We start from the raw sequence: 17087 nt of genomic DNA on the forward strand, positions 1-17087 counted from the left end.
CCTGTTTTTCATCCAAGAGCTCCCTCTGTTTCTCTGGCTGAAATGATAACGATATATTGAGACTGGTGAGAGCGCTCAAAGCTCCTCAGATGGTGGAAAAATTATAGAAATTTTCTAAGGAAATGTGATGTAAACATGAGAATTTCATCTCTTTTTTATGTGCATTGTTTCTGACTAAAGCCCCAGAGATTTGTGCCGTCTCGTGACTACAAATAAACAGAAATACGTCACTGAATAAGTCCTCCCTCTTTTGTGAAATAATGGTAAAAAAACACTACTTCTATATTACAACTGCAATCCTGACACAAATTAATTATCAATGTTTCACTTTTTATTGTAAAACTGTGGGAAAACATCAATGCTTGGGTTTTAAATAATAAAAAAAGTAAATAAAATCAAAAAGGAAAACATTTATCATGTTTGTTTCACAATCTCACTAGTTTTCAGTCTGATAAAACTTCCCTTTGTTGGTGAAATGATGGGGTTGTGTGACATTGTTTCAGAGAGAAGCATTAAGGTAGGGTTTTAGTAAAGCGCTGCGGAGCTTCAGGCACAACGGTGGAAACCGTGTGATTTTGGGCTCGGTCCTACAGGTCCAAGGCCAATAGCCACACCCGTTGAAAGCAGCTATTGCCAGATCTCTGTATCTTCTGAATCAAAAGCCTGTTTCTGTTATATTGTTTATTATTTTGTGCAGACCAACAGAGTTATATGTATTTTATTTGATACAGATTTATACTTCTGTTGACGTAAAATTGTAAAAACTTTATTCTTCATTTGAGTAATCAATACATTGAATCTAATTTCTTGACTCTGGCTTCTTTATTCCTCTTGTAGTCACTGGACATTAACAGGGATTTCAGTACAATAACAGTAATCAGTACATTATACAATCTCTCAAACATGAGGTGTTTCCTGTCTGTGAAAATCATTTCATGAGGATGACAAACTAAAACTTCATAACTTTATACCTAACACTTTTTCCACGGTGACCACATAAATGGCTTCTCTCAAGTGTGAAATCCCATGTGCCTTTTAAGGTTTTCTTTTCGGTTGAAACGTTTCCCACATTGTTTGCAGGTGTAAGGTGTCTCTTCAGCGTGAACACTCTTGTGCCTGTTAAGGTTTCCTTTTCGCTTAAAACTTTTCCCACACTGTTGGCAGGTGTAAGGCTTCTCTCCAGTGTGAACACTCATGTGGATGTTAAGATTTCCAATTTGAGTGAAACTCTTTCCACACTGTTGGCAAGTGTAAGGCTTTTCTCCAGTGTGAACTCTCATGTGTCTGTTAAGGCTTACTTTTTGAGTGAAACTCTTTCCACACTGCTGGCAGATGTAAGGCTTCTCTCCTGTGTGAATACTCATGTGGATGTTAAGCTTTTCATGTTGATCGAAACTCTTTCCACACTGTTGGCAGGGATAAGGCTTCACTTCAGTGTGAATTGTCATGTGGGCTTTAAGGTTTCCATGTTGATTGAAACTTCTTCCACATTGAGGACACGTGAATGGCTTCTCTCCATTGTGAATCCTCATATGCCTGTTAAGGCTTCCTTTATGAGTAAATCTGTTTCCACACTGTTGGCATGTACAAATCCTTCTAGTTTCTATCTTTATAGCCCTTTTTCGTGAGGAAGTCTTTTCAGTCTGCGAGCAACTAAAAGTTTTTTGGCCCGCTATAAGATCATGGTGATTCTTATATTGATCTTTCTCTTCCATTTCATTCAGTACTTCACTCTCCTCTTTCAGCATCATTAGGTCTAAGGCGAAAAGAGACAAATGTAAATTAACACCAGTATAATGGCAAAAAACAAAACATTTAGACATGTAAAGCATCAAAACCAACATACAGATCCTAGATCCTATACACGGGGTTGCATCAGGGGGAAAACAGAACAGAGTGGGGTGGGTGGGGGAATGTTCGGTGTCCTTCAAAATACCTGAGGAGCCTTTTCTTATTTACCCTAAACAATGACTAAAAAAGAACTTCACTCCAATCAGAGTACATCAGATTCGGAGGACTGCAGCACAAAACAGCATCTTCTCAATGAAGAAAACTGCTAAAGATACACCAGAGTAGAGGTCTGTTTTTTTGTCCCGCTTCCACAAGGTTCTGTTTCGCACCCACCGGCTCCCGCTTAAAATTAACTGTGTGTTCACCTGCTATCCGCTTACAATGATTTCTTCCTGACTATTTACATTTCCTCTAAAGAAAGAGAGAGGGATTGGGGATAACAAATATAAAATGTTGGAAAACCTATACAAGATTTATATTTGTTATTTGTCTTATGATACTGACAAAAGAGAAAAAAAAAGGACAAAGAAAAACAGGCTAAATTAAATAGAACATCTGTCTCTCAAAACTGTAGGCTGAGACAAAAATAAGAATAAATGAAAACTGTTGGCTTACTAGCAATACTGCAAAATGATATCTTTTTTTAACATCCATGTAAGAATTAATCGGATCAATTATGACTGAAAGGTAATTAATTTACAGTGAATAAGAACCGAATTAAAATGTAAATTATTCACAATTAACATTTAACACTTTGTCAACTATTCGTCCACTGAAAAGTCGAGGTTAGGGTATTTTACCAATTCTGGACAAAATGTTATCCTGTGGCCAACGGTAAGTTTTGATTACTGTGTGTGTTCTGTTATTATGATATATAAATACAGCAAGGTAACAAAAATCGAAAGTTTAAGATCGAAAGTTAAGTAATTTGTAAGCACAACACAAGACATTGTTGTATGTGTATTAGAGTAGTTTAATAATCTAACAAAAAAACACAAACACACACACACAAACACATTCATACAGTTACAGGGAAATTGTGAGGTTGTTAACAGAAGGTGAATGGAGTCCCAATGTCTAATGTTAAACACTCTATCTTTGACCGCAACATGAGGGAATTAACAGACTAGTTTGTTTGCTTTTTGTTGTTCAGATCAGTACCTTTACCCAACAGCCATTTCTTCATAGACATACAACGCTTTGTCTTCATATTTACAAATCCTTAAAGATGAGGCATGCCAGAGTCACCTATTTCTCGTCCGACTATAGCAAAGTCACAGGTCTCAAGCGTGAGAATTTCCTTAACGTGACACAGCTGTAGGGTTATTTATTGTGAAAAACCACCTTTTTACCGGCTGCTCGTGCCTAGGAGCATCTTGTCTTGGGTTCTCCAGATGTCTTGTCTTACGGGAGGCCTTCGGCATGCTTGGGGTAGCAAAAATCTCAGCTTTTCAACAAAATTCTTAATTGGTGTTTGGTGCCACAGTGGCTGGTAATACTGAAAAGCCTTTCAGTGGTGAGTATAAGCAATAGTTGCTGAGTTCACTGTGAGTCACATGTGTAAGACTTGATTTTCCTGCTAGACAAAAACTGAGATCAGGCGCCTTGCAATAAAGCAATAAAACTCATCTGGAGAGAAGATCTCAAAGAAATAGCACAGGACAACGCCTTGCCCTCACCCTCACCCTTCAAGATGTATAATGTATCTGGTGTATCTATTGTTTTTCCCTTTATGTTTGGTATCATTTTAAATGTCTCAGTGCGATTGGTAAAATGGTCTCAATTTCGCAGCAGTCACTAGTATTGTGCAGAAGATTGAAAACTAAGGAGAATTCTGTCCTCCTTTTGGGTGTTGACACACCCACTCCTCTTCCCCAAAACAGGTGTTGGTGTAATACAGTTGCATGAAAAAGTATGGAAACCCCTTGCAGAATCTGTGAAAATGTGAATAATTTTAACAAAATAAGAGAGATCATACAAAACGTCTCTGTTACGTATGTAACCCTCATTCCCTGAAGGAGGGAACGGAGACGTACGTCAGTAGTGACCGACAAATTGGGATATCGCTAGAGAGCCCCTATCAGCTTCGAGAGAACTAAAACAAGCCAATGAACATTGGCGTGCGATATTTGCATAATGCGCACCGCCCACATCTGGGGGACATAAATAGGAAGCAGATGCAATCGCACTCTGTTTTTCGCTGAGGAGACAACTGGTGTCCGCACTGCAGAAAGGGTACAGAAACTGTGGTGACGGGACGTATGTCTCCATTCCCTCCTTCAGGGAACGAGGGTTACATATGTAACCGAGACGTTCCCTTTCAGTCGGTCACGTTCGACGTACGTCAGTAGTGACCGACGAATTGGGATCCCAACTAAAGCGCCACAGTTACGAAACCCCTTCCAGTGCTCAGTGCAAGCTCAAGCCACCCGTCGCACCCATGGGATGGTGAAGGGGGCGAGCTAATGCCGAGAGAGTCTACTGCTGTTCCGATCTACCCACTAAGTAAACAAGACTACACTGGGGAAGCGAACCCGAAGGGACGCTGCGGAGGCCACTACCTACCCTTGGGGAGGAAATTACGTGGAGAATACATATGGACTGACGCTAGGGCAGTACGCATACGAAGTCCCTGGAATGGCGCCACCTAAGTAGGGGGAGACTCATTTGACAGGTGACAGCAGAGTTAACTCTGCTCAGGGAATGACACGGGCTCACCGTAGGGAGCTAGACCGTGGACGATATACATATGGGACCACTCATGTAGAGGGGTCATGACATATGGAACCCAGCCAACAGACAGCGACAGGAACGGATGTTGGCCTGGCAACAGACACTCCGCAATGTCCAAGCCGAAGGGGAGGTGGAGGAGCTCAACAGTGTTCGCCAACCGGGGAACACGACTAGAGTCAAAGATGCACGTATCCGGCCCAGAGGGCGGGAATGGCATTGCAAGCCGACACAAAGAGCAGGTACAACGCGTCTACCAGCTGGTTGAAGCGAGTACACGGGAAGATACCGGCTCTACACGTAAGCTATACAACCTAGCAAACGTGTTGGGTGTCGCCCAGCCCGCAGCTCTACAGATATCTGTCAGCGAGGCGCCTTGAGCCAGCGCCCAGGAAGAAGCCACTGCTCTAGGGGAGTGAGCTCTCAACCTGATTGGGCATGGCATGCCCTGGGAATCATACGCCAGGGCAATGGCATCCACTATCCAGTGGGCCATCCTCTGCTTGGAGACAGCCTTTCCCTTCTGCTGGCCTCCATAAAAGACAAGAGCTGATCTGAGGTCCTGAAGCTTCGAGTTCTGTCCACGTAAACGCGCAGAGCGCGAACTGGACAGAGCGAAGCCAGGGCTGGGTCTGCCTCCTCTGAGGGCAGCGCTTGCAGGTTCACTACCTGATCTCTGAAGGGAGTGGTAGGAACCTTGGGCACATATCCGGGTCGGGGTCTCAGGATAACGTGAGAATCCCCAGGCCCGAATTCCAGGCACGATTCGTAGACTGAAAATGCGTGCAGGTCCCCTACCCTCTAAGCGAAGCCAATGCAACCAGGAGGACAGTCTTAAGGGACAGTACTTTTAACTCGACCGATTGCAAAGGTTCGAAGGGATGACCCCGGAGAGATGTAAATACCAGGGTCAGATCCCAAGAGGGTAAGGAGGAAAGGCAAGGCGGATTTAGTCTCCTCGCCCCCCTCAGGAACCTGACGATCAGATGCTACCCCAGGGACTGCAACTGCATGGTGATGTGCGGCTAAGCGGCAACATACACCTTGAGGGTGGAGGGAGACAGCCTTCGCTCCAGGCCCTCTTGCAGGAAGAAAAGCACAGATCTGACCGAACATAATCGGGGGTCCTCTCGCGAGAGGAGCACCATTCGACGAACAGGTTCCACTTCAACGCATAGAGGCTCCTCGTGGAAGGAGCTCTAGCGGAAGTGATGGTGTCTATGACCGCTTACGGGAGATCACTAAGAACCTCTGCATCCCATCCAGGGACCACGCGAGGAGGTTCCACAGGACAGGACAGGTGTCACGAGGACACGGAGCGTACCGCGCTGCCACGCCCATCTTGGGACCCGGCCCCGGAGCCAGTGTTGAAGCAGCCACATATGGAGCAATCCGAGCAGCATGACTGCGGCTGCAGATGCCATATGCCCCAGGAGCCTCTGAAAGTCTTTCAGTGGGGCCGCTGTCCTGCACTTGAACGTACTCAGGCAGTTCAACACCGACTGGACGTGCTCCTTGGTGAGGGGCGTAGTCCGGGCGACCGAGTCTAGCTCGAGACCGAGATAAGAGATCCTCAGCCCGGGGGCGAGTTTGCTCTTCTCCCAGTTGACCTGAAGACCCAACCGGCTGAGGTGAGCTAAAACCATGTCCCTGTGTTCACACAACTGCTCTTGCGAGCTGGCCAGGATCAACCAGTCGTCAAGGTAGTTGCGAACGCCCTGTTCTCTGAGGGGAACAACGGCCGTATCCGCAACCTTCGTAAAGATGCGGCGCGACAGGGCCAGCCCGAAGGGTAGGATTTTGTACTGATATGCTCGACCTGTGGCGAGGCAGAATCGAGACATGAAGTACGCATCCTACAGGTCGAATGCTGCAAACCAATCCTCAGTACGGACGCATTCGAAAATGCGCATCTGCATGAGCATCTTATTACGGCAGCCTGAAGGTACCGGTTCAAGATGCGCAGATCCAGGATTGGCCGTAGCCCACCGCCCCTTTGGGTACAATGAAGTAGAGGCTGTAAACCTTGACTTCAAATCGGCTGGAGGGACCGGCTCGATTGCATCCCTCGCCAGGAGGACAGCAATCTCCGCCCGGAGAACAGGTGCAATGTCCAGCGACACCTGAGTGTAGTGGACACCCCTGAAAACCGGAGGACACCGGATGAACTGAATTGCATAGCCGAGTCTGATAGTACGAATGAACCAGCAGAACGGGCTGGAGAGCACTATCCAGGCTTCCAGACACCAGCAGAACCAAACGCACCACAGATGTACCGGGGGTGGGGCAGCGAACCAGAGTACGGGGACCCGACTCGGACGGCATGGTAGCGGCCCAGAGTGTGATAAGACTCTGCGAGGTAGCAGTGCGTATGGGAGACGGCACACGGGGCACGGCCTGCACCAACACACTGACACCTGCTGGCGAAGTGAGAGGGGGCTGGGAGGGGCAAGGCGGAGCCTTGCACACTGCCAGCCACACCCACTTGGGACCTGGAAGATCAGAAAACAGCTCTTAGTGGGTACCGCCGGACTCCGGAGAGCCAGCGGCGGAACAGACCAAATTCTCCACCCGGCCCTCCTCCGGGGAGGGAGCGATGCGAGCATCGTCTCCCGAAGAACTGTTTACCTCAGCTCCGTGTCGCCTTATCTCCAGGACCGCTACCCGCTAGCCAACTGGGTTGACTGCAGGCTGGGCGGGCTGGGTTTTAGGCCAGCTTGTGAGATGAGTGCATCGAGAAAGCTTACTTTGACGGCGACACATCCCAACAAGGCTAGCCAGGGGTGTTTCTGGACCACCAAGGTGGACATCGTCTGGCCAGGGGCCTGCGCTATGACTTGCATCATGCGTAGCTCAACCCCGACTCAGAACTACCCAATGCAATGAGTACTTTGGCCTACCACGGACTTGCCGGGGCCAAGACTCATGCAGGGCAGAGGTGGTGTGCCCGTAGCACTGCCACCCCACCGTAGAGGGTAGTGAGAGAGAAAAAACTTGCAATGCAGATTATGGCCCCCTTGGCGTTCCATATTTGACGCCAAAAAAGGCCACAAACTGACAAGTTTTTCCATGCACTTCCAGGCTAAGACAGGGGGCGGGGCGGGGCAAGGCGGGTACGCGTCGCACAACGCCCCCAGAGGCCCGGGAAAGCATTGTTGTCTAGTTTGAATCTGATTCAGCACGAGCACACCACAACCGTGGGACGCTCAGCCTCATCTTCATTTTCAGAACCCAACAACACTCTCTCCAATGTAGCAGTCGACATCTGATCCTCTGCTGAAGCTCTGACCAAGACGCTAGGTCCCCCGTGAGAAGGACCAGCAATCCAAGCAGAAGCTACCAGCCATGTTGAACAGTGAACGTGGCCGCCCAACTGGACGACACGCGGCGCACTGGGCACTGACGTGGCTATGATGTTGTACTAAACATGAACCACCCACGAACACGTCACAACATGTTTGCGATGCACTAGAGCAGTGGTTCCCAACCACATTCCTGGAGTACCCCCAACACTGCACATTTTGCATGTCTCCTTGATCAAGCACACCTGAATCAAGTCATCAATTCATTAGCAGAGACTCCAAGACCAGAAATGGGTGTGTCAGACAAAGGAGACATGGAAAATGTGCAGTGTTGGGGGTACTCCAGGAATGTGGTTGGGAACCACTGCACTAGAGGATTGGGGGGCCCACGGAGAATGGCTCGGCGGGTATTGCCCCACTGTGATCCTCTGGTCACCCAAGCTTATTAACCAAAGTAGTATTTTTCTGATTCAGAAAAATGACTAGATCAGGGAATAAGTGAGGGGACTCCACCTCATTAAAAGGCACTCGAGTCTCGACCGTGCATCTAGAGCGCCAGACAGGGTTGCCATAGCAACGCACGCTGTCAACCGGCAGCTCGACGGCACACGGCGCGCTGAGCGCTCAAGCCCTTATGAGAAAGGCGAGACAAACAACGCGCCGACATGGGCATACTCTCATTTTTCACGAGAACATGAACCACCCACAAACACAGTCTCAGCACGCTAAGCAGACATGAGAGAAAGTGATTGTGGCCGTCAGCGAGGATAGGAAACGACCGCCTCCAGAAACACACAGACTGAATGACGTCTTGAAAAAGACGCAGTGTCTGTCTGTGAAGTCTCTTTTAGAAGGGGAATTTCAGCTTTTTCTGTGTCGAGACACACAGGGAGTGTCACGAGCGTGTGTGAACACACGGGAGTACCGGCCCAAATCGCACACCCACACAAAAGGGATTCACAGCGGAACGCTTTGTTCAAAGCAGAAGTTCTGCCCGGCTCCAGCTCGCAACCTCGCTGCAGTGTCGTCTCTCCAACACGAGCGCTGAATCTTCTTTCAGAGGCTTGACTTTCTCAGTCAGCTGCAGGACACCAAAGTATGGCTCCGAAGCGAAAGACAGAGTGCGATTGCATCTGCTTCCTATTTATGTCCCCCAAATGTGGGCGGTGCGCATTATGCAAATATCACACGCCAATGTTCATTGGCTTGTTTTAGTTCTCTCGAAGCTGATAGGGGCTCTCTAGCGATATCCCAATTCGTCGGTCACTACTGACGTACGTCGAACGTGACCGGCTGAAAGGGAATGCATGCTATTTTTTTATTTAGTACTCTCTTGAGTAAGCTATTTTACATAAAAGATGTTTACATATAATCCACAAGACAAAAAAGTAGCTGAATTTATTAAAATGACCCCATTCATAAGTATGTGAACCATTGGTTCTTTATACTGTGTGTGGTTACCTGATGATCCACGACTGTTTTTATGTTTTGTGATGGTTGTTCATGAGTCTCTTGTTTGTCCTGAGCAGTTAAACTGAGCTCTGTTCTTCAGAAAAATCCTCCAGGTCCTGCAGATTCTTCAGTTTTTGAGGATTTTTTTTGCATATTTGAACCCTTTCCAGCAGTGAATGTAGGATTTTGAGATCCATCTTTTCACACTGAGGACAACTGAGGGACTCAAACACAACTTTTAAAAAAGGTTCAAACATTCACTGATGCTCCAGAAGGAAACACGATGCATTAAGAGGCGGGGGGTGAAAACTTTTGAACAGGATGAAGAAGTCCAAATTTTTCTTATTTTGTTGAAATATCATTTTTTTCATTTAGTACTTCCCTTCGGAAGCAACAGAAGATACTTGCATGTTTCCCAGAAGACAAATTAAGTACAATTTACCTTGATCTTCAAATTCAAAAAATTTTCACCCCCCGGCTCTTAATGCATCGTGTTTCCTTCTGGAGCATCAGTGAATCTTTGAACCTTTTTTAATAGTTGTGTTTGAGTCCCTCAATTGTCCTCAGTGTGAAAAGACGCATCTCAAAATCATACAGTCACTCTTGGAAAGGGATCAAATATGCAAAAAAATTCTCGAAAACTGAAGAATTTTCATGACCAAAATCATTATTTGTTCATCCTTCAAAGATTGTACCCATTTGTAAAACTAAATTTCAAGAAGCAGGAAAACTAATTTTTAAGATTATTTAAAAATAAAAAAGATATGAAATTGCCACTATATCCAGTAGATGGCTTAATAAAATATCAAGAAATTATTTTTTGTCAAAGTTTGAAATTTTTTGTACTGAAGTAGGAAAATCACAAAGTCTCATGGAAAACAAAAACTTCAAATTGTGAAGAATTACAGAGAAAGCAAGTGAAAGCCTATCCTTATAGTTACTGTCTTTACTGTGTTTACAGTCACTGAGGATTGGAAATAACTAGTTCTTCCAATGTTTCATCAGACTCGTGCTGAGATTGATACGGTAAAATCAATGCTATAATAACTGTCTTTGATGGGTGTACAATCGCTGAGGATTGGAAATTCCGATATAATAATAGGCGTTTAATTTCTGACATGCATTGCAAGCAGTCGACCAATCACAACAGGCTGGGCCATCTGACCAATCAGAGCAATCTGTATTATTCTCTGTATGATTGTACTTCTGTTTTTTCTTTATTTAGAGCTGGACATTTTAATAAGGATCAAATGACTGAGTTTAGCTTTGATAATGAAACCAACCTGTTTGTTCCTTTGTTTCTTCTTGTTTCACTCTGAATGTTTCTTCAATCTTCATGTCTTCAATCTCCTCTTTAATAAATGACATCTTTATGTCTTCAATCTCCTCTTTAATAAACACCATCTTCATGTCTTCACTCTCCTCTTTAATAAACGGCATCTTTATAATAGTGTCAGTCGCTTCATCAGGATGCTTTCTGTGAGTTTGTCCTGTTTAAAATGAGAATAATTAATAAGATGAGAATAATTAACAAAAAGAAAAATAAATCCAAACTAAATCTCTGGGTGCATCTCAATTGTCTCAATTAATGGCCTTAAATTAGCCAAAGAGACTCAAAACTAGTGCTGCAAATTAATAAAAAGAACACAAATAATACAGGCATTTATTATCTACATTTAATAAATATTTAAATTATTACACTTCAATGAAAACATTAGCAGTTGGTTTGTAAAAGTTGTCATCACGTGTTAAGGCAGAAATACACCAAACCAACGTCGATGAAGTAGTGGCGACGAAATCAGACTGCAGGGTTGGCTCACGTCGGCAGAGTCTGGGTCCAAAGTTGTTCTGACAAACCAAACCAACACTCAACAGCCGACGGCCAAGTAGCTCATCCGTTCTGCGTCTGTGTAAGATGAAATGCTTTTCCGAACCAGCAGGTGGCAGTAGCTGAACAGCCAATCAGAATGATCAACATGTCGAATCGGCCAAAAAAGAAGCAGCGAGGATCAACTTCAGCCGACGGTGCGGAACACACTGAGAAACCTTACAGTAGGTGTCCACTGGCGCAGACCAGAGTGAGCGTTTTCAATTAATTCCTATGGAAGTCGAGCTTCACAATCCCACAATGCACCTCGCGATGCATTTATTAATTCCATAGGAATTCATTGAAAAGGCTCGCTCTGCTCCGCCCGCTCCACGCCAGTGGACACCTAGCGTTAGTCAGCCGACGAAGAAATACTGCCCGACGGCCGACCGTCAGCTTGCCATGTTCCTGCTTTTAGTGTATGTTGTTCTTGTTCATTTACACTGTTTGAGCAGTAGGTGACGTCAGCATGTTGTGATTCAAGCACTTCCAACCAATGAATCAATTTTACAAAGTATTTGATACAACTGCCTCCAAATTTCGAAAAGCTCAGTTTCTCCATCACTACTCGACAGTGTTCATGTTTACGATAAACTGATTCACGATATCCACCTTATTTTTCAGGTAAGAGCATGCATGGCCATTTGTTCCTTTAATACTGCCGTCCGGTGTCATTCGCTTCCAGTTATTTTTAGCTGTACAGTAGGGTTGCCACCCATCCCGTGAAATACATAATCGTCCTGTATTTACAGGTAAAATGATGCGCCTTGTATCATATTAATACGGGATGTGATTTGACCCCCATTTCCCATAGACTCACACATAATTAAATAAACACAATGATGCTTCAAATAACACGAACCCCTTGCTTAGTTTCAAGTGTTACAGGGGTGGTTTCTTCATTAGAGCAATAGGGCAACGCACCACTAAAGTGCGAAAGGGATGGATTTTATCAATCACATTCAACCACAGTTACACTAGCTGTCACTGCTAGACTTTGTTCTGCCTCTGGATATAGGCTATAGACTATCTGGGTATAGGCTTTTTGGGCAATTTCACTCTGGCCGAGAATTGCCCCAAGTGCCCTCATAGACTTCCATTCAAGAAACTTTTTTTCGAACTGCAGGCACTGCAATGCAATCTCTATGGGTTCCGGGAGGGTTAGAACTAACATGCTTTCGTCATCATACGTAACCTTAACTTGTGCAATGATTGGTGGAAACAAACATACCTCTATTAATAACTTTTTTAGCTAAAGTAACCAATAATTTCCTCAGTGCATAACTTACATTAAACAGACATAGAAAGTCGAGGAAATATTTCCATTTTGCAGTCTTCCGAGCGCCGTCACGTGCATGTTCGCCAAACAGACGGAGTTCAATTGAATAGGAGTGCAATAATCCTGACTGTTACGGAACTGTGTAACCCTGTATATTGTTTATTTGGTTTATTGTTATTTGTGTGTGTGTTCTTTTTGCTTTGTGTCTGTCAAGCGGGATATCACTGGATGGCTCCACCTCTCTCTGCTGGGATTGGGTTACAATTACTGCGCGAGGGTTTAAAACCATCTCTTCCGTTTCCTGCCGGCGAGCTGTTGCGGCTTCGGGCCAGTCGCACCTCTCCTGCCTCCTCTCCAGCCGCCAGACCACTCTTTTTATGTTATGTATTAACTTTTATGTTATGTTTTCTTTGGTTTACAGTGAAGGTGTTCTGTAGGGATGACCTGCCCTTTTCTTTTGAAATTAAGTTCGCTCTGTTTTTGTTAGTGTAGTAAGGGTAATTTGTTGTATTTTATTTTGATACGTTGAGGGAAGTTATTTTGGATATTCTTTTCTTTATTACCCGTTTTGTTTGTTATTTTGGGCCTTGGGTCTTCCTGAAGTTTATGCACCCACTGGTTTAAGTTATCCTGGAAACTTTCAAATGTTTATTACTTAATTTCTTTCATCTTAATAAATCGTTAATCGTTTTTCTTGAATCCTGAATCTAGTGAATTTATTTGTCCATCAATTTTCTCTGTTTTTTTTTTGGTCTGACGACTGGGGAAGGCATCCCTTTTCCTTTTATTTTATTGCGATTAAACCTAGACTGGTCGTAATACTGACTAAAATATACATTTTGCTAAAAATATTTGTTGAAAATGTGTTTTTGTTAGCAAACAATTGTGCCATATGTAGAATTTCGATCCTACTACTAAGTGTATTTTTATGATAGCTGTACATTGATTATTGTAGGGTAATCAGAGTAGCCTAAGCCTAATAATTAGTCTGTTTTTTTTTTTTTTTTTTTTAGTTTAGTGTATTTAACTTCTGCTTTAAAAAACATTTTGTTTTTAGATTGTAGTGTTACAATGTTAGAATGTAGGCCTAATGTGATTTGACCCCTTTTTTTTTGCACATAATATTGCCAAAGACTATAGAATAATTCGATTTAGCATAGACTACACGGTTAAGGCCTTTGCACACTGAGTCCGAAATTTTCACATGCGTTTTTTCCGTATTCGTAATCCTAAAAATTTGTCAGAGACAGAGACCTTGCACACTGAGTTCGATGCGATGCACAGTCTGTCTTTATATTCGGTCTCTTTGTATTCCTCATGTTGTTTGTCATTCAGTGCTGCTGTTTTTGTGCTGTAGGCAACTTGGATCTACTTCTCAGATGGCATTCAGGATTTTTGAGCTTGCGTAGGATGGCTCTGGATTGTCAAAACATCTCTCAAAATGCGTGCCACAGATGTGAAAAACGCAGAAAATCGAACCTGATCCGAATATTTTTTTGACGGACGAAAGTTTCGGAGGCAGTGTGTAAACGTGATTGACATAAATAAATTTATTTTTTAACGTGCGAAGATTTTGCATGTGAATTTCGGACTCTTGCAAAGGCCTTTACACGGATGTGAAATAACATTATTTTAATTAAATACAGATTTTTTTTTTTTAGATCGCAGCCCTATGGCATGCTTTAAATACTGAATTTTCCCTGTTTTAGATAAGCAGTAATGATACATTATTATATCACTTGTTAAATGGTTATTTAACAATTAGCCTACATTCATTCCTGCGTTCTATTTTTTTTTTTTGCACCCCCCCCCCCCAAAAAAAAATTTGCACCATCCGCCACTGAAGTGTCATTCGCTTCTTTGACAAAAATAAATCATAAGATGAATAAATATTTAAAGTGAGGTTTTGATCATGTTTGTATCATTTCCCAGTTAATAAGTACTTCAACTGACCATTCCAGGATAATCTTTTATTTCGATCTTACACTCCCACAATCACACTCATTTTTTCATACATTGTTTAAGTCCAATGACACATTAATAACTTATTTATATAGACTTATAGGCCTATTTTCTTTGCTTTACGGTTATCAAAGCACCCACTGATTTATTGTATGAAAAAGTCTAAAAACGTCTGGGTCGTTTCGGACGCAAAGGCAGCTTTTTCCACCTTTTGACCACAAGATGTCGTTAGTGTGCACCATGATGAAAAGATGCGAGTAATGAACCTTTTTATGATACACTTGAGTGGAGAAAGCCTCGGTGCTTCGCAAAGCTTCATTTTTCCATCACTAGAAAACACCTTACAAAAGCATCAAAAAATAAGGTGGACAGGGAGAGAAATGAGACTCAAGTTTACTGTGTCTCATCAGTGGATGTGCTTTACTCACACAGAATATTCTCCATTTAGTGAAGGCTGATTTCGAAACACTGCTTCATGAAGCTCTGAAGCTTCATGAATCTTTTGTTTCAAATCAGTGATTTGGAGCATGTATCAATCTGCCAAAGTCACGTGATTTCAGTAAACGAGGCTTCGTTACGTCATCACTGTTTCAAAACAGTTCGAAACTTCAATGGTTCACCGGTAGAGGGCGATGATAAAGTGAACCCATGAATCATGCAGATTCACTGAGAACTATTGAACAAGTGTCTAGGGTTTTACCTGATCTCTGATCAGTTTTATACATTTGTAGATGTTTTAATTAAACATTAGAATAATTAAAATTAATAATGATAGTTATTAATCTCTTACTGGCCTGTTTAGCTTGAGAGAAACAAGCCCTGATCTTATTAGATGATTAGTTAATTGCATTTGATTGATTTTACTTTCAATAAAACTTTTGCAATGCACTTGTAAAAGGTATTTTTAATGCATGTTTGCCCTGAGTTTTGTTGCATTTACACTGTTCTGACCACTAGGTGTCACGGTGGAGACAGGTGTCAGATTGTTTCAAAGCCTCTACTGCACATTTGCTTCAACTGCTTCAGTGTTTCACGAAGCCTCGATCTGCCCATCACTATCTCCATTAAAGTTAGATAGAGCATTACAATGTTTCATTAAATAGCACTACCTAGTTTTCACACCGCTTGTAAAAACTGTCAAACACTGAACACTATCGAAGTAAACAGATTCAATTCTTAAAACAAACCTTTCTTCAGCCGAATAAACAAATGCAAGGAGTGCGTCGCAGCCTTATGACGTCACGGCATCGCAGCAAAATAAAGGTCCTGTTTACACTTTGCTGCCTGAAATCACAGAAGTGCATAGAAATTAACTATTTTTTAACAGATAATCCCTGATTTAAACTTTAAAGTGACAAATATGATAAAAAAAACAAACATGTTAAGAGTTCATAAAGCACAATCAAAGGGCTGGTTGCATAAACCACTAAGACTAGTCTTAAAAATATATATATATAAAGTATAAATGTAATTCATTCAATACCAAAAATTATTGCTAAAAGGTTCGGTCCAATTAAAAATGTAATATTTCACATTTTTAATTAAATCAATAGCAAGTCAAGTCTTCAGTGTTAAGGGTCATTTGTGTGAGTTGCTGCCTATGTAGTGATTCAAATCACTCACTAATGAGTGAACACAAACACAGTTCACACCTGCGCCACAGAAAACTCTTATATGCATCAATAAAATCTGCAGTTCAAGACTGAGTATAAATGATACACAAATAAAGATTTTTTTTACTTATATTTTATTATCATATTAATGCGTTTTCCTGTTTTTTTGTTTTTGTTTTTTTGGAAGAAGAAGATCTATGACTTCTGGAAACTTTTCTTGCAGTAGATTAGTCAGTATAAGGTCTAACAAACATTTTGAGCCTGTTTGCAGCTGGTCACTTCATGCGTTTTCTCTAATCAGAGTTAAAGACTAGGTTTAAATGCCCTCTGGGACGGATTTGAATCCGATCGCTCAAACCACTTCAGGAGGTGGTCGGAGACGCATTTCAGTCAAAACTGAACAAGTGTAAATGCATCTGGTTGTTGAAACCACATACTAAATTATTTTTTAAATGTTACACTTTGTAACTGACAAACTGTTGACGTCACCTGCATTGATATATCAATAATGGACGTGATGCTTCACACAGGATTTGTCAAGTCACGGTTCAGCGCTTAAGGTGCTGAAATAACTTCTGTTTGTGATCTGATTTGGATACCGATTACCGTATAAGACAGAAATATATTTATATGCGATGCAAAAGGCTTTGCATGCTAACAGTTACCAAGTAAACAGTAAAGACACCGCTAGAAGAAATCAGACAAATCATATATCACAATCGTGTATTTATTTGGTTACATATTTTATCTGTCAATACACCTGAATGCATATTTAGCTGCACATACGTCATAAAATATAGCTTCCTCCATCATAACGTCTGCTTTTCATTTAAGAGCTCCCTCTGTTTCTCTGGCTGAAATGATAACGATATATTGAGACTGGTGAGAGCGCTCAAAGCTCCTCAGATGGTGGAAAAATTATAGAAATGATCATTTCTAAGGAAATGTAATGTGAACATGAGAATTTATCTCTACTTTTTTATGTGCATTGTTTCTGACTAAAGCCCCAGAGATTTGTGCTGTCTCGTGACTACAAATAAACAGAAATATGTGAATAAGTACATGTCCTCCCTCTTTTGTGAAATAATGGT

At 42.6% G+C, this 17087-nt stretch overlaps 1 protein-coding gene across 1 annotated transcript; it reads right to left on the reverse strand.

Annotated features, from left to right (window-relative positions):
• Positions 1–803: 803 nt before the first annotated feature.
• Positions 804–15674, reverse strand: LOC125246080 (gastrula zinc finger protein XlCGF7.1-like). Its single transcript, XM_048156925.1, has 3 exons — positions 15571–15674; positions 10559–10765; positions 804–1756 (listed from the first exon to the last, which is right to left on the reverse strand). The coding sequence occupies exons 2-3, from the start codon at positions 10713–10715 to the stop codon at positions 1011–1013; spliced, it is 903 nt and encodes a 300-aa protein (XP_048012882.1). The 5' UTR covers positions 10716–10765; positions 15571–15674; the 3' UTR covers positions 804–1010.
• Positions 15675–17087: the final 1413 nt, after the last annotated feature.

Source organism: Megalobrama amblycephala, linkage group LG14 (genome assembly GCF_018812025.1).
Source record: "Megalobrama amblycephala isolate DHTTF-2021 linkage group LG14, ASM1881202v1, whole genome shotgun sequence".
In the NCBI taxonomy this organism is placed as follows: Eukaryota; Metazoa; Chordata; class Actinopteri; order Cypriniformes; family Xenocyprididae; genus Megalobrama; species Megalobrama amblycephala.

Excerpts from the sequence above, each read along its gene's own strand:
- LOC125246080 (XM_048156925.1), bottom strand. The coding sequence starts at position 10,715 with ATGCCGTTTATTAAAGAGGAGAGTGAAGACATGAAGATGGTGTTTATT. Across the intron at positions 1,757-10,558 it reads AGAAACAAAGGAACAAACAG|ACCTAATGATGCTGAAAGAG; the intron begins GTTGGTTTCATT and ends TTTTCGCCTTAG.